A 21201-nucleotide genomic window follows, 5' to 3' on the forward strand; every position below is an offset into this window, starting at 1 on the left:
ATCTGTGTACGGTCAGGAAATTACCAAGGAAAACTTGGACATGTTTTATCTCCAGTTAATGTATTTTCCTACTCAAGGTATGTTTTTGCCGGGACTGTTTATGGATAGGGAGCCAGGGCCAAAGAGATTCTCAGGAGGGAGTTAGCATTGTGAAACAAAGATGTTTACCTTTCTGTGTCTTGCTGTGTCATGCTGCGTTAAGGTTCTGTCTGGCAGTATAAATTACAGCTTTTAAAAAGTATCCTTGAACTGTGGTAGTGGGCTCAGAAGTTGTAATGGCTTTTCACCTAAGATTGTCACATTTGTTTCAGAAAGTGCTTAAATGCTAAAGTGATTAGTTGAAAATGTTAGCTTTTCTTTATGTAGTAAGAGGATTCTTTAGGCTTTGTAATACTGCTGAATTATGCACAGCTTTTGCTGAGTACCTCTAATGCTCCTAAAGGTGTTGAGTAAAAGCACTGGAGAACCATCCTGTGCTGGGGGCTGAAGGTTACACACTAGGATGGAAAATTTTGTTGTGAACCATGTCTGAAATCATTTGGATTCTTTGGAAATGAGTTTGATTCTCCCTATTCTTGACACAGTTCCTCATTGTCTCAAGTGGTAGAATAAAAGGATTTCAAGTCATCACAATTTCCTATAAATAGTGTTTGTACTTGTGTCCTTGACTGAGTTTTTCTTCTGCAATTAGGGTGTTGCAGTGTTCTGTGCTCTGATTGCCTCATTTTTTTCTCCCAGTTTGTCCTAGGAGTGACTATTTTAATAGTAAATCGGTTTCAATCTATGCAATTATGTATTTGTACCTTTAGAATACAAGCATACCTTTTATAATGCAACTTTTGTAGAACTTACTGAGATAGATACTTAAAACGACATTTTTCATATTTTGAAATATTACTGGGGTATTTTTCCAAGATCATGCTTCTTTTCTCTTACCTTGTTCATGAAGCTAAACTTGCAGCTTCATATTTTCATTTTTTATTTCAAGAGTTGTTAATATAAAGTATGTTTCTCAGCAAATCTACTTTGTACAGGTAGTAGGGCTGTGCTGAGCTTCTGTGCATGGAAATACAAATGAAATGTTAATATCTTAAGCTGTAAACTACCTCCTGCTGGTTTTTTGTTTGTAAGAAAAATACAAAATGCCAGTGTGTTCCCCCTCAGTTGTTTGATCTGTAGCTTTGAAATTAGTGGCTACAAGATCTGGCTTCTGTGTCAGGTGTTCTAATTTCCCAAAGCTGTGTCTGTTTTGAAATAGCAGTTGTGTGCTGCCTGTTCTGTCAATGCATTTGGAATAGATCAACTTTGGCTTTTCACCAGGCAAACACTCACACAAATCATAAGATGAACTTCATTTGTCAGCCAGTTTCCACAAAAAAAACAAAGGGGAAGACAAGAAATTAAAAGCATCTATGAGCACCTTCTTATTCACTTGTGCCATAGTGGGGTTTAAATGCTATGCACTCTGCTGTTGGCCGAGTACAAGGTGTCTAAGGCAAACTGGTATAGTTATTTTTAAATAAATACTTTAACCACTTTCTTTATCATCTTATGTTTAATTGAAAGTCCTTTATTGCTTGTATTTCATCTACTTGGAGGAAGGAAAAATAGAAAGTCTGCTTGAGGTGATTTCTCTCTCTGGTGGTGGAACTACTAATAAACCTCGTAAGTTCTAACCAAGATACTCTTTGCTGTGTTGAAACTATTCTTGGGTAAACAGAGAGACTGTCTACATTTTTTAGTGCAAGGAAGGCTCATACCAGTCAAAACTGATAGTGTACCTCACAGAGGTAATAACTTGCTCATTTTTCCAGGGGAGTGGCAAGCTCAGGGTTTACCTTATGCATTCATGGAAATAATATTTAAAATCAACTTTGTCTGGCAGCAGTGTTGTTGCATGGTAAACAGTAGAATAAAATCTTCTTTTTTAGCTTTTTGAGGTTCTTTATCTGTAATAGAAAGAAAAAGCCTTTTTTTACTTCCCTCCCTGCCTCCAAGTTAAGCTGAAATTAGTATTTACTTTTTTCTGAGTGAGGTAGTGTTGCAACTCGCTGCTGTCTGTAGTAGATTTCTCATCTTTTATTTTATTCTTTACTGTCACTTTGTCTAAAGTTTTAAGTATGCTATTTATAATAAAATTTTAATCATATTAATGAAAAATTGTAGAGGGACCACATGCACATGAATTAACTGACTTGTGTTAGTTATGTTGAATTCCCTCTCCCACCCCTCCTTGAGGAGTTTAACATTCTAGGCTCAAGTGGCTTTGCCTGGAGATTTCCAGATGCTTTACAAATGCCAGGCTCCTGTCCCATAATCTGCCTTGCACTTGAAATGTTGTAGCTATGCTCAGGGAGTGTTGTAGATCTGTTGAACGTTGCAGAGCAAAATTATGCAACAGTGGGAAGAACCTATGGAGGAAAGCAGAGTAATTTGGAATTTGCTTTAGGCAGCAAGGTTAAAATCTGAATTCTTAAGCAAGGTGTCGGGAAATGTTTGACTACAAAATGATTAGTATTTCCCGTGGGAAAGACCACACATCTGAGAGCTTGGAGCTTCATAACACAACAAATATTGGCTCTTGAGAGAGAGAAGTCTGCATTGCTACCTCTACAGCTTTCTGCCTTGTCATGGTGTTCCTGAAGATTTTGTCATTTAAATAATAAAGGAACTGCAACTCAGGGTGTTCTTTACATGTTTATTCTACTTCTCTTAGCTGCATCACATGAAATATTTAAGTATTTTCTAAGTTGCTTTCTGTTGACTTCAAGACTTTTTAGTGTGATGTTTTTGCATTATATTAACTTTTATTTTCTTTATTGCAGTGCTCATATCTCTCCCATAAGTATCTTGCCAGCCTCTGCAGAGTAAGTATAATGAAAGTATAAAATGTTTGAATTGTGCTCTTAATAGAACATGCATAGAAGTTATGTATCCTTTCAAAAAAATGCAGTAAGTTTTATGATTACAGTTGTGAATGGACATATTCTAGTGTGAAGGATTTCACTGGTGGCATTTAACACTAATGCAGGAAATACATAATGCCTGTCAGTGTTGTTGACTGCAGGAGCATGAGAGCGTGGTGCACTTGCATGTTGAGTCCAAAACTTTGGGTTTACAATTAGATACATCATAAGATACATTTACTTAATATTATGATAGCATTCAAATTGTAATTCTAGCACCATTGATATTGAGTACAGTTCAGTGGAATTCTGTGCACAAATGTGGAGGGAAAATAAAAGCACAATGTCGGGGTTAAAATGGGATTAAATAGTTTAAGATTTTTATAGGAGGACTTTTAGAGGCCTCCTGTGTGTTTGGGATGAGCTGGCTGAGAGGCACTCAGCAGAGTAGTCTGTTTTTAAAGAATACTGTTCTTGATGAATTTTTGGGTGTATCCTATATCCTTCATCAGGTACTTGCTGATTGTGTCTGCTATTTGTTGGCTTTTGCCTTTTAAGATTACAGCCCTGTTCAGGAGGAGGTACAGCCACATGTGCTGAAGTGGAACCTGCTCCAGGGTGACTCTGACCTGTTACAGGATTTTACTGTCACATTAACATATAAGGCTTTTATAAGTTTTTTGTGTATAGTTGTTAAAAAATACGTTACTTATTGTAATGTGTTGATTACTCTTAAAATACTGTTGATAAACTTCATAATACTTCATGTAAATCTTATGGATTCAAAAATACTAAGTGTAGTAATTTCCACTGCCTTTCTGGAAAAATTAGTCTCTTTTTGCCTTGAAGTACTGCCATCAAAGATTCCTGTCACGTAAAGTTTATATCTACCTTTCTGTGTAGTTGACCAGTGCAAAAGTAGTGTTCTTAATTGGACTTTTCTGTCTTTTATTCTTTTTAGCATTTTAGAAAGAACAATCAGAGCAGCTGTGGAACAGCATCTTTTCGACCTGCAGAGCAGCTTAGATAATGATCTGAAACATATACAGCAACACAGACTGGGCTGTAACAATGAAACAAAAAATCCCGGTGGGGATGAGGAAGGATCTAACAACCAGTAAGATTTTGTTGTGTTTGTAATGAATTCTATTGGATTGTATGTCTTAACTCTTCCAAAAGAACCTACCCAAATTCCCCACCTCAACCCAAAAGTTATGACTTCTGCTACTGACTTCAGTTTTATCTATTTTAAAACAAATCGAGCTCCATTGGTTGCCAGTAGTCAACAGCTCTTGAAGCAAATATTTTAAATTGATATTGTAGGTAAAAACGCTGTGAAGTGTATGTTTTACTGCTGAATTCTGTGCAAGTAGCACAGGAACTTAAATTTACTCAAGTGCTTTCATTCGTATCTCACCGATGTGATTTATGACAAAATTTTAACATATTAAAGCTGCTGTATCTTCCCTTTCAGTTTCATAACCCTGTCTTTCCATGTCAGCATAGCTGCTTTACTACTTTGGCTGCCAGTGTCAATGAAACAGCCAAAAGTATGTAGAATGAGCGCTGTGGGTCTATTTGCAGAGAGTTCCAACCTTATTTGATCAGATTTTATTTTTCTTGTAAATCAAGCCATTTTTTGAGTGCAGTGATTGCCATGACAGCATTTGGAAGCTGGTACATTTTGGTGCTTTATTTAAAGTAAGTAGTTGTGATTAATACCCAGACTCCAAAAATGTGTTGTTAAGATTTCGATACCTAAGTTTCTTTGTTGCTCAGAGGTGGAATACATGAACAGAGCCTGCAATACATGAAGTGCTCAGAGACTCAAATGTGCTTTTCTAAATTGTTCAATCTTTACTGATTTTAGAAGACAAGAATAAAGTTTGCAGTGGATCATAAAAGTAATAATCATTGCTGGTAATGATCAATTAAATCTGAGTTTTAGTGCTAGAGGTTTAATGTCTTTGAAGTAATTTGTAAATGGGTAATTGCCTCGAAGCCCTGTGGCAGCTGAATTCCTTCAGTTGCAGTGTAAGTGCTGTAAAGGTTGGCTGATCTCACAGAGGGGGAGGCTCCAAGTGCCATCACTGCTGGTTTGAAACCAGTATCCTCCTCTGGCACGGGGACTATTCCAGATGCTTCTGATCATCATTCCACTGTGGATTAACTGTAAGAGGATACATGATAGCGTTCTTCAAAGGGGTGTCTGGGTTCTTTAAAGCAGCAGACAGTGCACAAGGCAAATACACAGTTAAATTAAGAACTGAAAAAACCAGTGATCCAGTGCCAATTTCTTAGAACTAGCTTAATGGCTGAAATTAAGAAAAAATAGTTAAAATGTTAATTTTCAACCCATCCTGTTTATTATCTCGATATCTGATAGAGAAGGAGCTTTCTTAATGTAGTCTGGAATTCTTTTTGAGTGAGGAGAAGGAAGGCAAAGAAGTCAAAGGCTTGTGATGGTAACAGGGATGGTGGCACATAAAGAATATATGTGAATACAAATATGATGTCAATTAGTTTTAATCTGGCTGTAATGTTACATGCCTTAAGTTGAAGTCTCAGAAGATTAAATGTTAGAAATAATGGGATTTCTCACTGGAGGGGAACACAGTGACAGCAGCTATAAACTAACTGGCTTCAGTGCTGAGAGGAGTGTAGCCACAGCAATGTCATCGAGTCACTGTAGTTTTCCGGATGTCATTGCTTCTGGCTGTTGTGTTTTAATTCCTTAGATTGGTGTGGTAAGTGTGGGGTGTATGCCTGGCCCTTCAGACAAGAATCAAATAAATACATTTTAATATATCTATCGTGTGGATGTACAAAACATCACATAAATAATTAAGTTTACCTACGGGTGACTGGAATTGTAATTGTTACCAGTGTCTTTGGTCAGAATAATTCTGTAAAAAAAACCCAAAAACACAGACAAAAAGCATCCTGATGTTTGATACTGTTTAATGGGGGAAAAAAAAGTGTTTCTTTTTTTTTTTTTTCTTTTGAAGGTGGAGCAACAGGTTGCTAAAGTCTTTCTGTTTGTATCTTTAGGAATGATGTTATTGAAGATAATGACACTGGTAGCAGTGAAAACACAGGAGACTGCTCTGAAGTATTGGTTTGCACTGATTTAGACAGGGAAGCTATGAAATGTGATACTGTAACTGAGGAAGAAGAAAGCATTCAGGTGAGAGGAAGAGTCTCCTGTTTATCAAATCATAAGTTGCTGCAACTTCAGTGCTTTAGAGATCCAAGTTCTCCTAAGGGCTCTGATGTAGCATTACATGGTGCTCTAGCTCTGTGCAGTCAGTTGTCTTCCTTGCTGTGCCACGTGCACTGAGAAATATTTGTGTATTTTGGTGTGACTTGTTTGGACCCTGACTGATATTTTTCTGTTGTTCTTTCACAGGTACCAGCCCTTCCTTCTGCTGAGGTAAGTCAGTGTGAGGCAGCACAGCACTGGTTGGAACAGCATCTGTGTTAGTAAACTGCTCCTGAGGAGCAGAAGCTGTAGAGCTGTGGTTGCAGCATAGCCCACAGTCCCCTTGCACTGAATCAGGAAACGGTAGCAGTCACCTTGACACTGCAGCCTCTTCACTATGCTTGTGCTAGGAAAGTGTGGTTTTGTAATTAGCTGATTACAGCCTTTTCTCTCTATTTCCAGTTTCTTCTGTGGTAGGCAGAGATGTCCTGTTCTTTTCAGCACATCTTTATCTCTTCTCTAGTTGATGCAGTCAAGGAATTCTGTAAAATATGTGCTGACAAAAATTAAATCAAGGATAACAATAATGTGCAAGAGAAGAGAGCATTCTACCACTCTATATCAAGCAGCACATATGGAGCTGTCAGATAAGCCCTTCTAATGAAAAAAATTGAATCTAAAGTTCGTTACTTATTTGCTAAAACTTTTGTTGCTACAAATCTAAATGGTGAATTCTGTGGGTAGAGAGGTTTGTTACACATGTGTAGAGAAGTTTCTGCAATGGTTTTCAGCCTGTGAGTTCGTAAATCTTCCTGAGGGTTTCCTGAAAGATAACCAGATAAGCAAACCTATTGTTAGTAGACTTAAATTAACTAGAAGAATTTAATGGGTCTTTGAACTTGAAAAGATGGGAATGGATGCCTTAGCATAGTGAAACTGAGTTGTCCGGAATCTGTTTTTATTAAAACAAAATGTTTCTGTAGTGCCTTTCGCTCTTGTGATGTGTTCTTCTCTTGGGCTTCTGTGTGCTTTTGGGGATCCCAGATGACTCTTCAGAATCACCTAGCAAGCCAGATTTTCCAGTTGTTCCCACAAACTAACATTGTTCTAGAATCCCATTCTGTAAATTAATTTCATAGAGTGTATTCATTGTCCTGGTTTTTTCCTCATACTTTAGTGTTCAAATCTTGTTCTAAAAGAATAATTAGATTGTTATCCTATAGCACAAAATGCACAAGACATGATGTTGGATATAAAGGGGAACGTGATGCTTGGGAGTGTATGATAGAAGTACTTTTATTGTCATATCTGGTGTCATTCTTGGCCTTTTTTGCTTTTTGATAGACTTCTGTCTATTGCTGTCAGTGGTAAGGCGACATTCTGGGGTGAAGTTTTGGTTTTTTCAATGTTAGTTTTTACTTTCTTTTTAATACACTGTTTCAAATGTTAGTGAAGAGTTGTATCTTTTGGGGAGAGGTTAAAGGGAAATGTGATGATTCTCCTGTGTGGAAGGAGTTTGAGAGGAGCATGTAGGGTTGTAGGAAAAGACAGCTCTGCATATGAGTTCTCCTTTGGGCCTGGAATGGAAATAGAAGCAGTTGTTTCCACAACTCCAGTAAGTGTGACTATGCAAGACTTGTACAGCTCATCTCCAGGGTGGAAATTATCTGCTGGAGTATGACAAATGCACCGTCATTCAAAATTGTTTCCTCAAACTGGAATTTGACTTGAGGACTGAAAGAATGTCAACAGGGGAATTGCTTTTTTTCTGATAAGGGTGTCACTTGCTGTCAGCAGCATGAAACTGGCAACTGTTGGTGTATTTGAACTCTCCTGGTAAATTCATGTTATATTCAGACACTATAAAGATCATTTTGCGAGAATTCTTGAAGTCTAAAACCAAATGACATATTTTATATTTCAAATTTCTTGTATTCCCCCAAATAAGACGCTTTTCTGAAGAAATCAAGCACTGGGCTTTGGCATAAATACTTCTAGTGAATGAAATGGTGACATGGATTTATGTGAACTTGTTTTATGAGATGGTGTCATAGAACTGACAGCACTTCTTCATCCCCTTCCAATTCTGTTGCTGCTTTATTTAGTAACAGGGATTAGTAGCTCTTTTAAAAAGTTTGTCAGACTTGTTTCATTTCATATATGCTGGGTACAACTCAATATCCAGCCTCTCTGTTTTTGATACCAGGACTTACAAACTGCCATGATTTTGGTCGTCCCAAACTTCATGTTATGATTGGCAATTTTAGGTACAACTTTTACTGAAGAAATAATAAAAAATTATTTATCTGAAGATGGAAAGTCATTCATTGTCTGAATTCTGGTGATTAAAACACCTGGTCACTGGCCTTACTTGAGATGTAAAAATGTCACATGATGAAAAAGTGTGATTTTCATCCCCATGCATAAGAAGCTTTTGGTTCTTGAGGGTGTCTTGTGGTCAGAGATGAGTATGGAAATGTTTTCTGCTAAGAAAGCCATTCCCAAATCTTTCTAAACATACTTTTTCCCAACAGACTGCAGACATATTATTGAAACCATGTGATGAAGATGAAGATGTTGATGGAGAAAATAATAGTGAAAGGTTTGTGTTTTTCTGTAGTCATACAAACCTATATGATACAGCTTTTTTTTTGAACTATATTCTGGGCAAGAGAAACAGAAGAATAAGAAGTTATTTTCTTTAAAATATTTTGGCAGAGTTTATTGTTCTTAATGATTGAAGAATTAATGCTAGCAACAGTGACTAGCCAGAAAGTTTTGTTAATCTGCAGCTTTAGTTCAGCACTGATTGAAATCAGTTTTAGTTCAGTTGAGTTTTAAAATATTTACTTTCAATTTTAGAATAAAGGTCTGAGCTGTTTTTATTTCCAGCTTTCAAGTCTAGTTGTTGCTTAGATGCTACAGCTTGGAATTCAATGTGAAGATCAGAGAGTGGAAAAAAATTAATATAACTTTTTTTTCCCAGAGTTCTAATTATTGCTTTAAGTAAATACATTGCCTATCTGCTAAAACTGCATGGGGTTTGTAAAAAAAAAAAAAAAATAAGGGGAGTGTATAGTGTTTACTGTCCATTAAGAACTTGTATTAAAATGATAATGAGGTCTGTGTCTTCTTTTTAGGGAAAACAGTATTTTGCTTGATGGCAATGATAGAATATCTTCAGAGGCCTTTCTGGTAAGAAGGATTTTATTTATACACAGATACACAGCATCTCATACAAAATACAAATGTGAAGTAACACAACAAATTTAGCTTTTAACACCTTATGGTTGTTGGTGGCTGCAAGGCTTGCAAAACCTCTTGTAGAGAGCTCATCATGTCAGTTCACAGAAACTCAGGGCAGCACAGCAAGTTTATATTTATGCATCTCATTTACGAAATATTTTGTAATGTAAATAATTGCTGTTGGGGGTTGTGTGTATTTGTAATTCCTTGAGTTTGGAAAGATTTCTTTTTTCCTTAAAATTTCTGGAAGCACTGGAACTGGTTAGGCACCTGATTTCCAGTTGCTAAGTAATAATAAAATTGTTCTGTTATTTAAATCCAGGATTCAAGTAGCAAGACTTGTGATCTTAATGCAAACACTGATTCAGAGGTGTTGGGGGATGGCAGCGTTAATGTTCCCGAGGAAGCTCCAGGTGTCCAAGTACCACATCTGGATCTGAAGAATGTATCTGATGGTGACAAATGGGAAGGTAATTTTCACTCTTTAGCTCCCAATATAGTTAGGGAGGAGTGATAAATAAAAGAATTTACAAAGTAGAAGCAGCAGACGACAATATGTTCCTGTACATGTGGTAAGACCAGCCAAGTAATGACATAGGTCTCATCTTGTTTCACAACCATCTGCAACTTAATTAAGGACCTTAAAAAATATAAGGAAAAAAATAGTCCAAGGAAAAACTTAAGAAAGAAAGCAAAAGAGTCCAAGTTTCATTCTAGGTAGCTTGTTTTGGTTTGGTTTTGGTTTTTATTGTTTTTAAAGTTTCAGGACCCTGAGTCTCTCATCCAAGTCTTTAAAAACACTTTGTCTAATTATATCATTTAGCTAAAATTTGCATTGTGTCTTGTTTGTCTTTGTTTTATTAAATGTAAACTACTGAAATTCTAATGCTAGCTGAATTAGCTGAATTTGACTTAAAAATCACTAACCTGCCAAACAAAGCAGTTTATATTTCAATTTTTCTGAAAAATCTGTTGGTTGTTTTGGTTCCCAAGTCATTGGATAGCTTGAAGCAGCTCTAAATTTTCAAATAAAGGCTAAAATTGCAGATGGATATTATTTCTGTGCCACTTCTTCCTCCATGGTTTGCATTTTAGGAAAAGAAAAATACTTGTAACAGTTTTCTCTCGGACAGGATTCCTTATGTTTCTGGCCTTATTCTTCACTGCCTTTCAGGCTTTAGCAATCCCCTGAGCTTGTGACTTGACTGAATTTTATTGCTCAAATGTCTGGTAATAACTGTTTAGTCTTTTGTTTTACTTAAAACAACCATAAGCCCTTTATAACCACAGCAAAACACTCTTGTCAATATCTTCTTTTCAAAATGCTTCTCTTTTTGTATCTTCCTTATATTGTGTTTCCTCTGCCTGGTTTTGATATTTGGAGTCATCACACCTTAAAAAATGCAAGTGATCTAAGATGCTAAACTACTGTGAGCTGTCACTGACAGTGCAATGGCCACAGGCCACTCGTTTCTGGCTTGGAAAACTTGAAGTACAACTTGATAGATGTAGTGCAGGTGAACTGTGCAGGGACAAGGTTTTAACTTTCAACAGGCTCTTCCCAGTGACAGCTGTTCCTTGAGATGCCCTTAAGTGTCACAGTGAAACCTTAGCAAGACACTGGTAACAAGGAATCACTGCACTTAACTTCTGGTTGCAGTGTTGGAAATGTTAAAATGAGGGAAGTAAAGCTGGAGTGTGTGTACTGCAACAGTGCAGCTTGGAGCTGTCACGTGAGCACCTACAGCTTTGTCCTGAAGCTCCAGTGGTGATAACTGATTGCTGGTTTGTCACTGGTGTTGACTGTCTTGCAAATTAATTGCCTTCATGAGTCCACGCTTGCCTTTTAGCCCTTGTGCAAATAAAGAGGTTTGCAACTTGTGATTGGCTTCATTAGTTTTGTGCAATATTTGCTGGTTGGTGGTCTTGAGCCCTAGCAAATTGCACATTCAGAGTCTGTCATGGCACAGAGAAGTCAAATTGCAGGCATCCAAAGACACTGAGTCCAGATTTTCATTCTTGTTGCCCAAGTTAAGAACAGTGTAAAGCTAAAAAAACCCATAAAAGTCCTTATGTTTTTGGTGTTTTATTTAGTTTAATTGCTTACTTGCACATTACATTTTGTTGCATCCTCAATTTGTGTTAAGGTACTTAATATGTATTCTCAGAAGGTTTGTGGCATCCATTTTCATAATTTCCTTAAATCTGCTCATGAAATTGCTTTTGGTTTTACTTCCCCAAATAGCTTTATGACCCTTGTTTTGAAAATAAAGCAGCCTATCTGTTTATAAATTTATATTATAACTCCTTAGTATTAAATAATGATCTTTGCAAGAGTTGTTATTTCATTGTGAAGTATTTGAATATTGACTATTCTTCAGTCCTGTTTAGGATGATTATTAGGAACTCAGCCTTCCAAGGCACTGCAAGTCCTTGTGGCATTCCACTGAAGTAGAGTGACTTTGTTAAGAAATCTGTAGTAGTCCAAGTTCTGTTACAATATTTGGGTTATTAAAGCCAATCTAATAGAAAACTCAAAGACCTATATGCAACAGAGTTCTTGAAAATCATCATCAAATGCTTGCTGACCCAAGGCAAAAATGCAGAATGGTTGATTTATATTTCTGAGTATTTTTTTCTGCATTTGCCCTGCTTTTTGGAAATCACCACCATCTCTTATCATTTACAAGCTCTGAGCAAAAACATTAGAGCTTGCCTTTTGTTCATGTGAGGATGCATGAGTCTCTTATTAAACTGCAATAAGTCTTTACTATTCCTGTACCAGTTCTTTGTAAACCTGTCCAGTAAAAAGCTCAAATTGGCTGAGGACTGAGCATCCTTACCTGCCATGGGAGTTGCTTGGAAGCTGAGAGTGCTCAGGGCCTGGTCCAAAAGATGGGTTGTTTTTCCCTGGTACTGTATCTTCCTGCTTTACATGTTATGTATAGTTTGTTCTGACTGTGCTGTGTGTTCACTTTAGTATTTTTGCCATTCTTTTTCATTTTATTAGCGCCATGCCCTATCACTTTCCCCCTCATTGATTTCAAAACAATGCATCTGCAGAGAGAAGGGGAGGGTAAGTATGGTTCGCCATACGTTCAGTTATCTGCCTTTTGATAGTTGATGGTTTGCTTTCTAACTAACCCTTCACCTGCTGTCCCTTATATCTTGGGAATATTCTGATCTGCAGTTTTTTTTGTTGATTCAAAAAGGTCCCCTTCTTGTATCTTGTACTGTGCAAACAGGCAAGATCACAGCTTAAAAACAACAAAAAAAGTTCCCAATCATACTTAGTAAATGTGCAGTGGAAAGCAGGTACAAGGGTTATTTTTTTTTTTTAAAGATTACTTTGTGGGTTTTATTGTTGTTCTGCACACTTTGAACCCAGTTTTCAAATTTCTGATTCAAACTAGAAAAAAATCAGGCAACTCTGGAAGGAAAAGGGGGGTGGGATTTCAAATTAAAGTACTTGGAAGGCTATGTCAGCTTCTTGTTAGCAAGAAAAACGCGTCAAAGAATTATAAGGGATGTTAGCAAGGAGCTTTTCGTAGGGATTTGAAAGAATTGATTGTTTTGGAATCTCCTTCCTAAAAAATCACCTTCCACAAATTAAGAAATCTCTTTTTCTCAGTGGTGTCAAGATAGATTTTATCATAAATCCCAAAAACACTCCTTGAAAAAGACTTAAGCAAATGGGCATTGTACCTGAAGAGGTACTGTCAGACCTACTTTCCTCAAAACCAAGAGGACAGACAACCTTTCAAAGTACATGTGTACAGTATAAAAACTAATTTCCACAGCAAAATACTGCAATGGACAATAAACATATACTTATTTTATATTTCTGATACATAAATAAGGCTCTTGTATACTGTTGAACTGCACAGAAATGCATACTCCCAAGATACACTTTGAAAAAGGGATCCTAGTGTGCATACTTCATTTCAGTACCTTTTTCTTTCAGTTATATGACAGAATCTGTAGCTTTCTGATGTATTTCACTGTTTTATTCACTTTGTGTATGACACCACATCCTCTAGAGCATACAAGACTAAGCATTGGGTACGCATTTTTGTTTCCTTTTGACTCTTGGTTATAGTTCTGTTAACAGAAAAGTACCATTTTGTGTCTTTTTTTATCTTCTAGATCCATTTCCTGCTTTCAAATCTTGGCAGGAGGACAGTGAATCTGGAGAAGCTCAGCTTTCCCCACAGGCTGGGAGGATGACTAATCATCCATTGGAAGAGGACTGTCATCCCATATTGTCACATCGGAGTTTGGATTTTGGGCAAAGCCAGCGTTTCTTACATGATCCAGAAACGTTAGATTCTTCATCCAAAGCACTTTCTTTTGTAAGGTGTGTATTTTAATGCAATCTGGTGGGCAGGAAGTGTTACTGGCAGGATGAAAATACAGCTGTTTAAGGACGCCGCGGGTTTTCATGATCTGAATGAACTGAAGACCAAGGTCAAACGTAGGCAGTCAAATGTGGCCATTTGACTGCTCTGCCTGCCCAGGAACTGCTGGAGTGAGTCAGAGCAGAGGTTCAGCTGGGGTGGGATTGTGTCTCTCCAAGTGGCCGCTGACAGATGCTGAGGGAAAGAGGATAAAAATAGGACGAGCTTGCAGAGCTTTCCCTAGCATTTGGTCAGGGCTTTGGACAACCTGCTGTAATGGCACTTCCTGGGCTGAAGGTGGTATTTATATCCTTTGTTTACCAGGCTTTACTGGACTCTGGTCTGTGATTTTATGTAAGCACTGGCTTTTTTTTCTTCTTTTTTTTTTAACCTAGTTTATTAGAGTTGTCACTAAACAAGCTGCAGGTTATTTGTATGAACTGGGGAGTGTGACTCTCCAAAACTGTAAATAACCCATGACCTATACTCTCTGCTACTGTTAATGGGAAAGGGAATTTGAGAAGAATTGTCATGCTTGTTAGGGAAGAAATAATCTCATAAAAATGAGAAAACCTGAAACAGGAGATTAGAACAAGTTTAGAGTTTCTAGTTGTCTGTCTGGCAGATTTATTGATGCAAAAAGATCCTTGTGCAAGTTTTCTCCAATTAGCCGCAGAAGATATTTAACCAGTACTGTTAAAATGATGTAGAAGACTGACCTGCAAAAAAGTGCTGATGATAATAGCTGTTCTCCTCATTCTGAAACTAATAAGGATCTACTCTAGCAGATTATTAGATCAGTATTATTATTAGATTAGTATCTAATAACTTGAACTACATAGATGTCACTGGCTCTGTTGAGGGATGTTTCAGGCACCTTGTACAATAAGTGTTCTGGAAAATTCTCATGTCAGTCTTGAAACAAAAACACTTTGAAAAAGCAGCAAATGTCAAGGAGCTGTGTGAAAGATGATATAAAACCAGAACCATGTACTCTGTAAGTCTTATTAGTAAAATTTAGGGAATTTGTTAGTAAGACTAACAAATGATGTGGATACTTTTTAGCTAAGTATCTATTAGCTTGCCTGAGACAGTTAAGTGAAGCTGTTTAATTATCAAGGGTTGTTCAGTGGTATTTTCTAGCCTGGGCTTTATTGTGAGCCCAGTACTTGAAGAACAACTGAGTATATAGAAACTTAGGTAAATAGCCCAGGCATCAGAAAGTTGGCAATTAATGGTATATTACACTTGAATTTCAAATACTGTTTTTCTGTTGTGGGTATTACTGACATTAGGGAGGAAGAATAACATAACACAAGGCAGCAGCTCAAAGCAGTTCGAGTAAATAGCTCTGAAAATTTGAAAAGAATGGATTATGAACTGGAAAAAAAAAGAAATTATTAATCTCTTGCTTAAATATACATGTTGTTTGCACTCAGTTAACTATCTAAATGACATTTTAAAAATGTTTTTATACAGAACACGACGAGCATCCTTTAGCTCAAAAGATGACAAAAGGGAAGACAAGACACCTTATCAGCTTGTCAAGAAATTACAGAAAAAAATAAAGCAATTTGAGGAACAGTTTGAAAAAGAGAAGAACAGTAAGGTAGGTTAGCACTTCTGTCTTTACTCGGGATAAAGGACTGCATCAGAGGGCTAAGTGGCTCTTGAATCTCATCACTGAGTAACTGTGCGTTCACAAATTAGGAGAATTTTGGTACATGCTGCTGTCTGCAAAAGTGAGCTGAGCAACAGCAATATTAGAAAATGTGCCAGAATGCCAGAGCCAAAGGAGGACAGAGTGACAGTTCTGCTGTGAGACTGAGGGCATTTCAGCTGAGATATGTGGAAAAGCAGAAGTGTCTTACCACTCTCTGGTTCAACTGCTTGAAGTTCTCAGTTTTATTTTCACAAGTGTTGTCGTTATGTTGGCACTGAGATCTGATCTGATACTGAGTGAAATCCATCTAACTGTTCACATTCACTGTCACAAATATTACCAAATGTTGAAAGAAGTATTTATAAACAAGATTTAGTGTGTCTTAATACGTAGTTTATTTGTATTTTTTTCAGCCCTCCTATAGTGATATTGCAGCCAATCCAAAAGTTTTAAAATGGATGACTGAACTTACCAAATTGAGAAAGCAAATAAAAGGTAAGAGATTGCTACAGCTTCTGGTTTTCTACAAACACAAGTTACCTACATGACTGAAATGGCTAAATCATTCAGTAAAATTCAATGTGACACTAAAAGTGTTTCCTTTTTACATTCTGCACTATTCAAAAATCAAATTATTCTTGTGGCTTTAGTTCTTTAGGAGAGAAACTTAGCCTATGCAAATTTCTGTGTTCCTGTATTTGTAGTTAAACTGAGAGCGTTACTTCTTTTAAACCTTTGGATTGAGCAGTTTTTCTCATTTCAGATGCAAAGCAGAGGAGCTCAGATGGAGAATTCATACCTCAAACACGTCCACGAAGTAACACTCTTCCAAAAAGCTTTGGTTCCTCTCTTGACCAAGAGGATGAAGAAAATGAAGATGAGATGCGGGTTGTGCAGAAAGAGAAGAAGCCCACCAAGGAGGCTACACTTGAACTCATTTTGAAAAGATTAAAGGAAAAACGAGTTGAGAGATGTTTACCAGAAGATATAAAGGTAAGCATAAGGTTATGGATAGGATCTTTCTAAGAGAATAAGAGGGAGAAATAGAGCACTGTCAGACACTTGAGATACCACTTTATCAACATGATGATGCCTCTGCCCAGCAGCCCTTTGCCAGGCCATCATATTTCAGACGCTCTGGGGAAATTATCAACATGAACCACATTTTCTTTGCTCTTTATTAAAATATTTACAAGTATGTGCTGACAATACTGAACGGCTTTAAATGGAGGAAGGTGGGTTGTATGATATTAACTAAGCTAAGTTTGGCTTAGGCATCTGTACAGTGGGTAACAATGACTTGTGTTTGATTAAATGCTAATTATTCTTGATAGAAAATGACAAAGGACCATTTGGTAGAAGAGAAAACATCTCTCCAGAAGAGCCTCCTGTATTATGAAAGCCAACATGGACGGCCGGTAATGCTTGGCTTTACTTCAGACTGTGTCATTGTGTGCATAGACAGCAGTAACTCTTGTGCAATAGTAAGACCAGAATTTAATGCTGGTATGGGGGTTCTTCTTTTTCCTTCTCCAAAACACAAAGGTATCTATTGGCCTCCATGTTGCCATCTGAGGAACTTGCTGCACTGACTTCTAAAAAAAGAAAAAAGTATGTATTATTAGGCCCCCTTTTCAGAAATCAGCAGGTTATTGGAGTGTGCAAAGTGATGGGTGTCATTTGGTGCCTTATATGTCTGTGAGGCAAAGAGACATTTGAAAAATAAACAAGATTATTTAATTTCCTGGGAAAAGACTGGAAATGTTATTCTGGATTTCACAGAAACAGAAATGAAAAGACAGTTCCCATCTCCCTCTCTACAGTTTCATCTTTTTCTTTTTTCCCTGTCATTTCTGTAGAACCATCATCATTGCCAGGCACACATCTTTTGCCCTAGTTCTTGGTCCCTTTTTTTTCCTCTTTTCCATGGATATTTAAAGACAGAGGGTTTGCCTCTGCTTAAGCTCCCCTAATTTTTAGGAAATGTTTAAATCTTTTCCCTAAAATATACAGGGTGTTAAAGTGAGAGAGAATGAAGGAGCACCCACTTATTCCCTTTTATCTGCATAAACCCCCTTTCATACACACAATTTAAGGTAGTTTTGTATTCCTAGCTAGAATGTTGGTGGCCTGGCAGGAGAAGCACACGGCTTTGTGTTTGCTTGTCTGTGATTGAGTGACCGGTATAATTAATTCTGTGGTTTCTCTGCCTTTAGGTTACTAGAGAAGAAAGACATATTGTGAAGCCACTTTATGACAGATACAGACTTGTAAAACAAATGTTAACTAGAGCAAGCATTACTCCTATTCTTGTGAGTAAAACAAATGCTATTTCTATTTATTTTCCCACTTTTGAACTGCTAGGGTGCCTTTAGAAGAGCTAGTAACACTGTTCCATAAAACATCTTTCTTGTGGAGATATAAGATGTTGTTGTCATTGTACTTGAGGCATTTGATTGATTTACTGTTGAGAACAGAGCAGTTCCAAGCTGTCTGTGACCTTGATGGCTCTTGGGAATCAAATGGTTCTCTGTGGAAGTAAGTGAGCTGTGCTAACTTGCTGTAGCTGAGATGTTCCCAAATGCCTGTGCTAGGTATGGATCCACAGGACATACTGTACTTTTAGTCCTCCCCAGAATAGTAACACCAGTTGCAGTGCAGGTTGCTGTCAGCAGAGGCTTGAGTGATAGGATTGCCATCAGAACCATTTCATTCCTTCATGCTTCCCCAGAGAGAGACATGTTACCAGCACCTGCAGCATCCATACAACATCTGTGCTTTTTCATTGTATTTTCACTTCATTTCCTTCTGAATTTTCTATCCTCTCTCTGTGGTCTTCTAAGAGAGGAGGAAGAAAAGTTTTCATACTGTGCAAGGAAATTGAGGTAACCTTGTTTATAGTACCTGTAAAACAGCTGGGGAATGACAGCCAGCTGCTTTTGTTCTGCATGAGCTATAATCCAAGCCTTGCATACTGACCCAGGCTTGCAAAATCCCAGTTTTGATGTTGGCTGCTGACCCTTTTGGAAGGAAGGGACTGCACAGCTGATGTGAGATAATGTCTTTGCATACAGACAGTTCTTCCCAGATGTAGGTAGCTGGGCTTACTCAGCAGGAACTTAACCTGCTGTTTACATTGTCACTGACAGTTCTTAGCTCTCCCCTCTAAGCTGGAGTACATTGAGATAAAGGGACCAGGTCAAGATTCTGCCTTTCTTGCACATACATTTTTTTTGGTGGCTACTTTTAAAGAAGAACATGATTTGCATCACAGTCATATTTAAGGGCTTTTATATCAGAATCCCTTTTTGAACTCTGTCTTAAATACAGGTTGCTCTTAGGCACTGATGTGTTTCTCTGTGACTGGTGAGTCACAGCTTTTTGGTAGTGCCATTGACTGGTTGAGCTTTATCCCATCTCTCCCCTCAAAAATCTGACTCTTCAGCTGAGATGGGTTTTACATTCTTGGTAGCTTTATGACTGTACCATGGTCATTCTGGTTGTTTGGCTGTGAAATAAAGGGATGGGTGATAGCCCACCAGAAGGATTTTAAATTCAGGAGAGATGTCAGTAACACGATTCCTAATCTGTGCTGTAGGCAATACCTGTGAAATGTTTTTCACAGGTCTTTGCTTTTGAAACCTATAAAAGAGATGAAGACCTCTCTCTTATTACCAAGGGTTGTTCAATGGTAGCTTCTAGGTAGGCCATATTCAGTGCCAGGTATTTCAAGAATGGATTTTTTGGTTTATGTGACAATTGATTCCATGAGATATCTCTTACTGTGTCCTGGTACACTAATGACATGCACTGAAGCCTGTATGGAAACGTCCAGAGAAGCAGAAGACTATTTACCTTTCATGAACTAAAGTCTTTGACAGGTCATTGTCTGTGTGGCTTTGGTGTTTCACCTTTCTCCTGTCCAGAGACCATCTGTTGGAATTGCTTCTGCTGTCTGGGGATAAGGGATGAGCAGGACATTATGGCATGTGTGCAACAGGCACCTGGACAGCACAGGGACACCTGCTTTAGGCTGGAGTTCAAAGGATTTTGACTCTGAGGTGGCAATAGGTAGCTCTGATTTCACACTTCCAACTGTGGGGCTTCAGAGTGGTCTGGAAAAAGAACCGGGCAGGAGATAACCAGCTCTGCCTCTGTAACTGTGGTTTGGTTTGGGAGGAATAGGAGTAACTACAAAATGCAGAGCTATCATTGCACTTCATGAATCTTCTACAAAACATGGAGAGAGCAAATCATTTTTATTGCAAGTCTGAAAAGGAGTATTTTAAAATAAATTATAAACTACAACATTTACTTCTGTGCCAAGGATACCTTGGATATCTGAATCTTTTGTTATATGGTTATTTTATTTGTGCTCTGTAAGTATGTTTGCAGTCTTTTATTCGTCTCAAAGAGGAAATATTGGGTGACTTCAACGTAATTCTGACTTCAAACAGCACTTGATGTCTTACTGTACATTTTGAAACAAACTTCCATTTTTGCAGGGATCACCATCAACCAAGAGGCGGGGGCAGATGTTACAGCCCATTATTGAAGGTGAAACTGCCCATTTTTTTGAAGAAATTAAGGTAGGTACAGTGCAATTTAAAAAATACTTTCCAGTACTTGTAATAAGGAACCGAAATACATCACATTTGTTTTGAATTTCTGTTTTCACTTTCAGGAAGAAGAGGAGGAAAGTGATGGTTTGTCTACAGACCTAAATGAAATCTTAAAAACTGCTGCCCAAACACAGCCCGTTCTAAGCCCAGTTGAAAACTCGGAGTCTGATATTGAAGATGGTCAAGAGAAACTCACCCGGGACCTGAGGCTCTCCAGCACCCGAGCTGCTTCTATGTATGGACAATTAAGTGGATAATTTAATTATAGTAGTTGTAATTATTGTACTTAGAGTCATGATACTAAATCTATGATGTTGGGTGGAAGGGAGTGACATGTTCAGGAAATGTTTGGATTGAATGAGTGTTCTTTGCTCTGACATGTCTGACTAAGATTTTTTTGTTCTCAGTGAATTATTTAGTATCTTCTAAACCTTCTTCAGCCTTATTTGAGCTGTGTAGACAGCAGAAAATTTATACCCCTTTATTAACTGCTAGTTTGTTCTCAATATTTCACTTTCAAATAGCATGTTCCTTATGAGCCAGACAAATAAATTATTAGTGCAGCCAGCTCAGTTGTTTCTGAGGAATTTAAATTCTATTGTATGACCAACAGTATTTTTCTTTCACTTGAAATTTTTAGGCCTGAATTATTGGAGCAACTGTGGAAAGCCAGAGCTGAGAAAAAGAAGCTACGTAAGACATTACGAGAATTTGAAGAGGAGTTTTATCAGCAGAATGGAAGGTTTGTTCAGCACAAAACCAGATGCTGGGCTGCAGCCTCATTATGTAGCCAAGTATATTTGCTGATTTTGAATGTTGTCAGCCGGAGTCTGATCTGTTTTGATCTGCTGTGAATAATCTCCTGAGGGAGATAACTTTGTGTATTTTTAACAGTTACATTTTAAAAAAAGCAGCATTTAAAAATACTTACTATAAAGTATGATTTTATTTAAAAAAACCCATATGATCCCTGTTCTGTAACATAGGACAGGGAAATTTGCCCATTTGCCCCTTGTTCCAGTAGGTCAGTTCTGGCAGTGGATATTTGCTTTACCAGTAAAGAGTTTTGTAATTTTTATTCTTCTCCTTATTGTTTAGTTCTTTTAATCTTCTTACTTGAATTTTTTTTGTCAGGAATTGGATTGAATTGCTGCTCATTGTATTT

At 37.5% G+C, this 21201-nt stretch overlaps 1 protein-coding gene across 4 annotated transcripts in view; it reads left to right on the top strand.

Moving 5' to 3' along the window:
* FAM13B (family with sequence similarity 13 member B) overlaps positions 1 to 21201 on the top strand; it is a 44931-nt gene that overhangs the window by 20721 nt on the left and 3009 nt on the right. For 2 of the 4 annotated variants that reach the window (XM_069029352.1, XM_069029354.1), the window contains 16 exons: positions 2826 to 2867; positions 3868 to 4023; positions 5958 to 6093; positions 6316 to 6339; positions 8643 to 8710; positions 9249 to 9303; positions 9677 to 9824; positions 13501 to 13711; positions 15231 to 15360; positions 15828 to 15909; positions 16178 to 16407; positions 16749 to 16832; positions 17631 to 17726; positions 19920 to 20003; positions 20099 to 20271; positions 20677 to 20778. In XM_069029352.1, the coding sequence (XP_068885453.1) occupies positions 2826 to 2867; positions 3868 to 4023; positions 5958 to 6093; positions 6316 to 6339; positions 8643 to 8710; positions 9249 to 9303; positions 9677 to 9824; positions 13501 to 13711; positions 15231 to 15360; positions 15828 to 15909; positions 16178 to 16407; positions 16749 to 16832; positions 17631 to 17726; positions 19920 to 20003; positions 20099 to 20271; positions 20677 to 20778 (1821 nt within the window). Of the gene's footprint in view, positions 1 to 2825; positions 2868 to 3867; positions 4024 to 5957; positions 6094 to 6315; positions 6340 to 8642; positions 8711 to 9248; positions 9304 to 9676; positions 9825 to 12364; positions 12431 to 13500; positions 13712 to 15230; positions 15361 to 15827; positions 15910 to 16177; positions 16408 to 16748; positions 16833 to 17630; positions 17727 to 19919; positions 20004 to 20098; positions 20272 to 20676; positions 20779 to 21201 lie in introns of all 4 variants that reach the window. The other 2 variants (XM_069029351.1, XM_069029353.1) reach the window with 2 other exon arrangements.

This window comes from Aphelocoma coerulescens, chromosome 13, assembly GCF_041296385.1.
Source record: "Aphelocoma coerulescens isolate FSJ_1873_10779 chromosome 13, UR_Acoe_1.0, whole genome shotgun sequence".
NCBI classification, from domain to species: domain Eukaryota; kingdom Metazoa; phylum Chordata; class Aves; order Passeriformes; family Corvidae; genus Aphelocoma; species Aphelocoma coerulescens.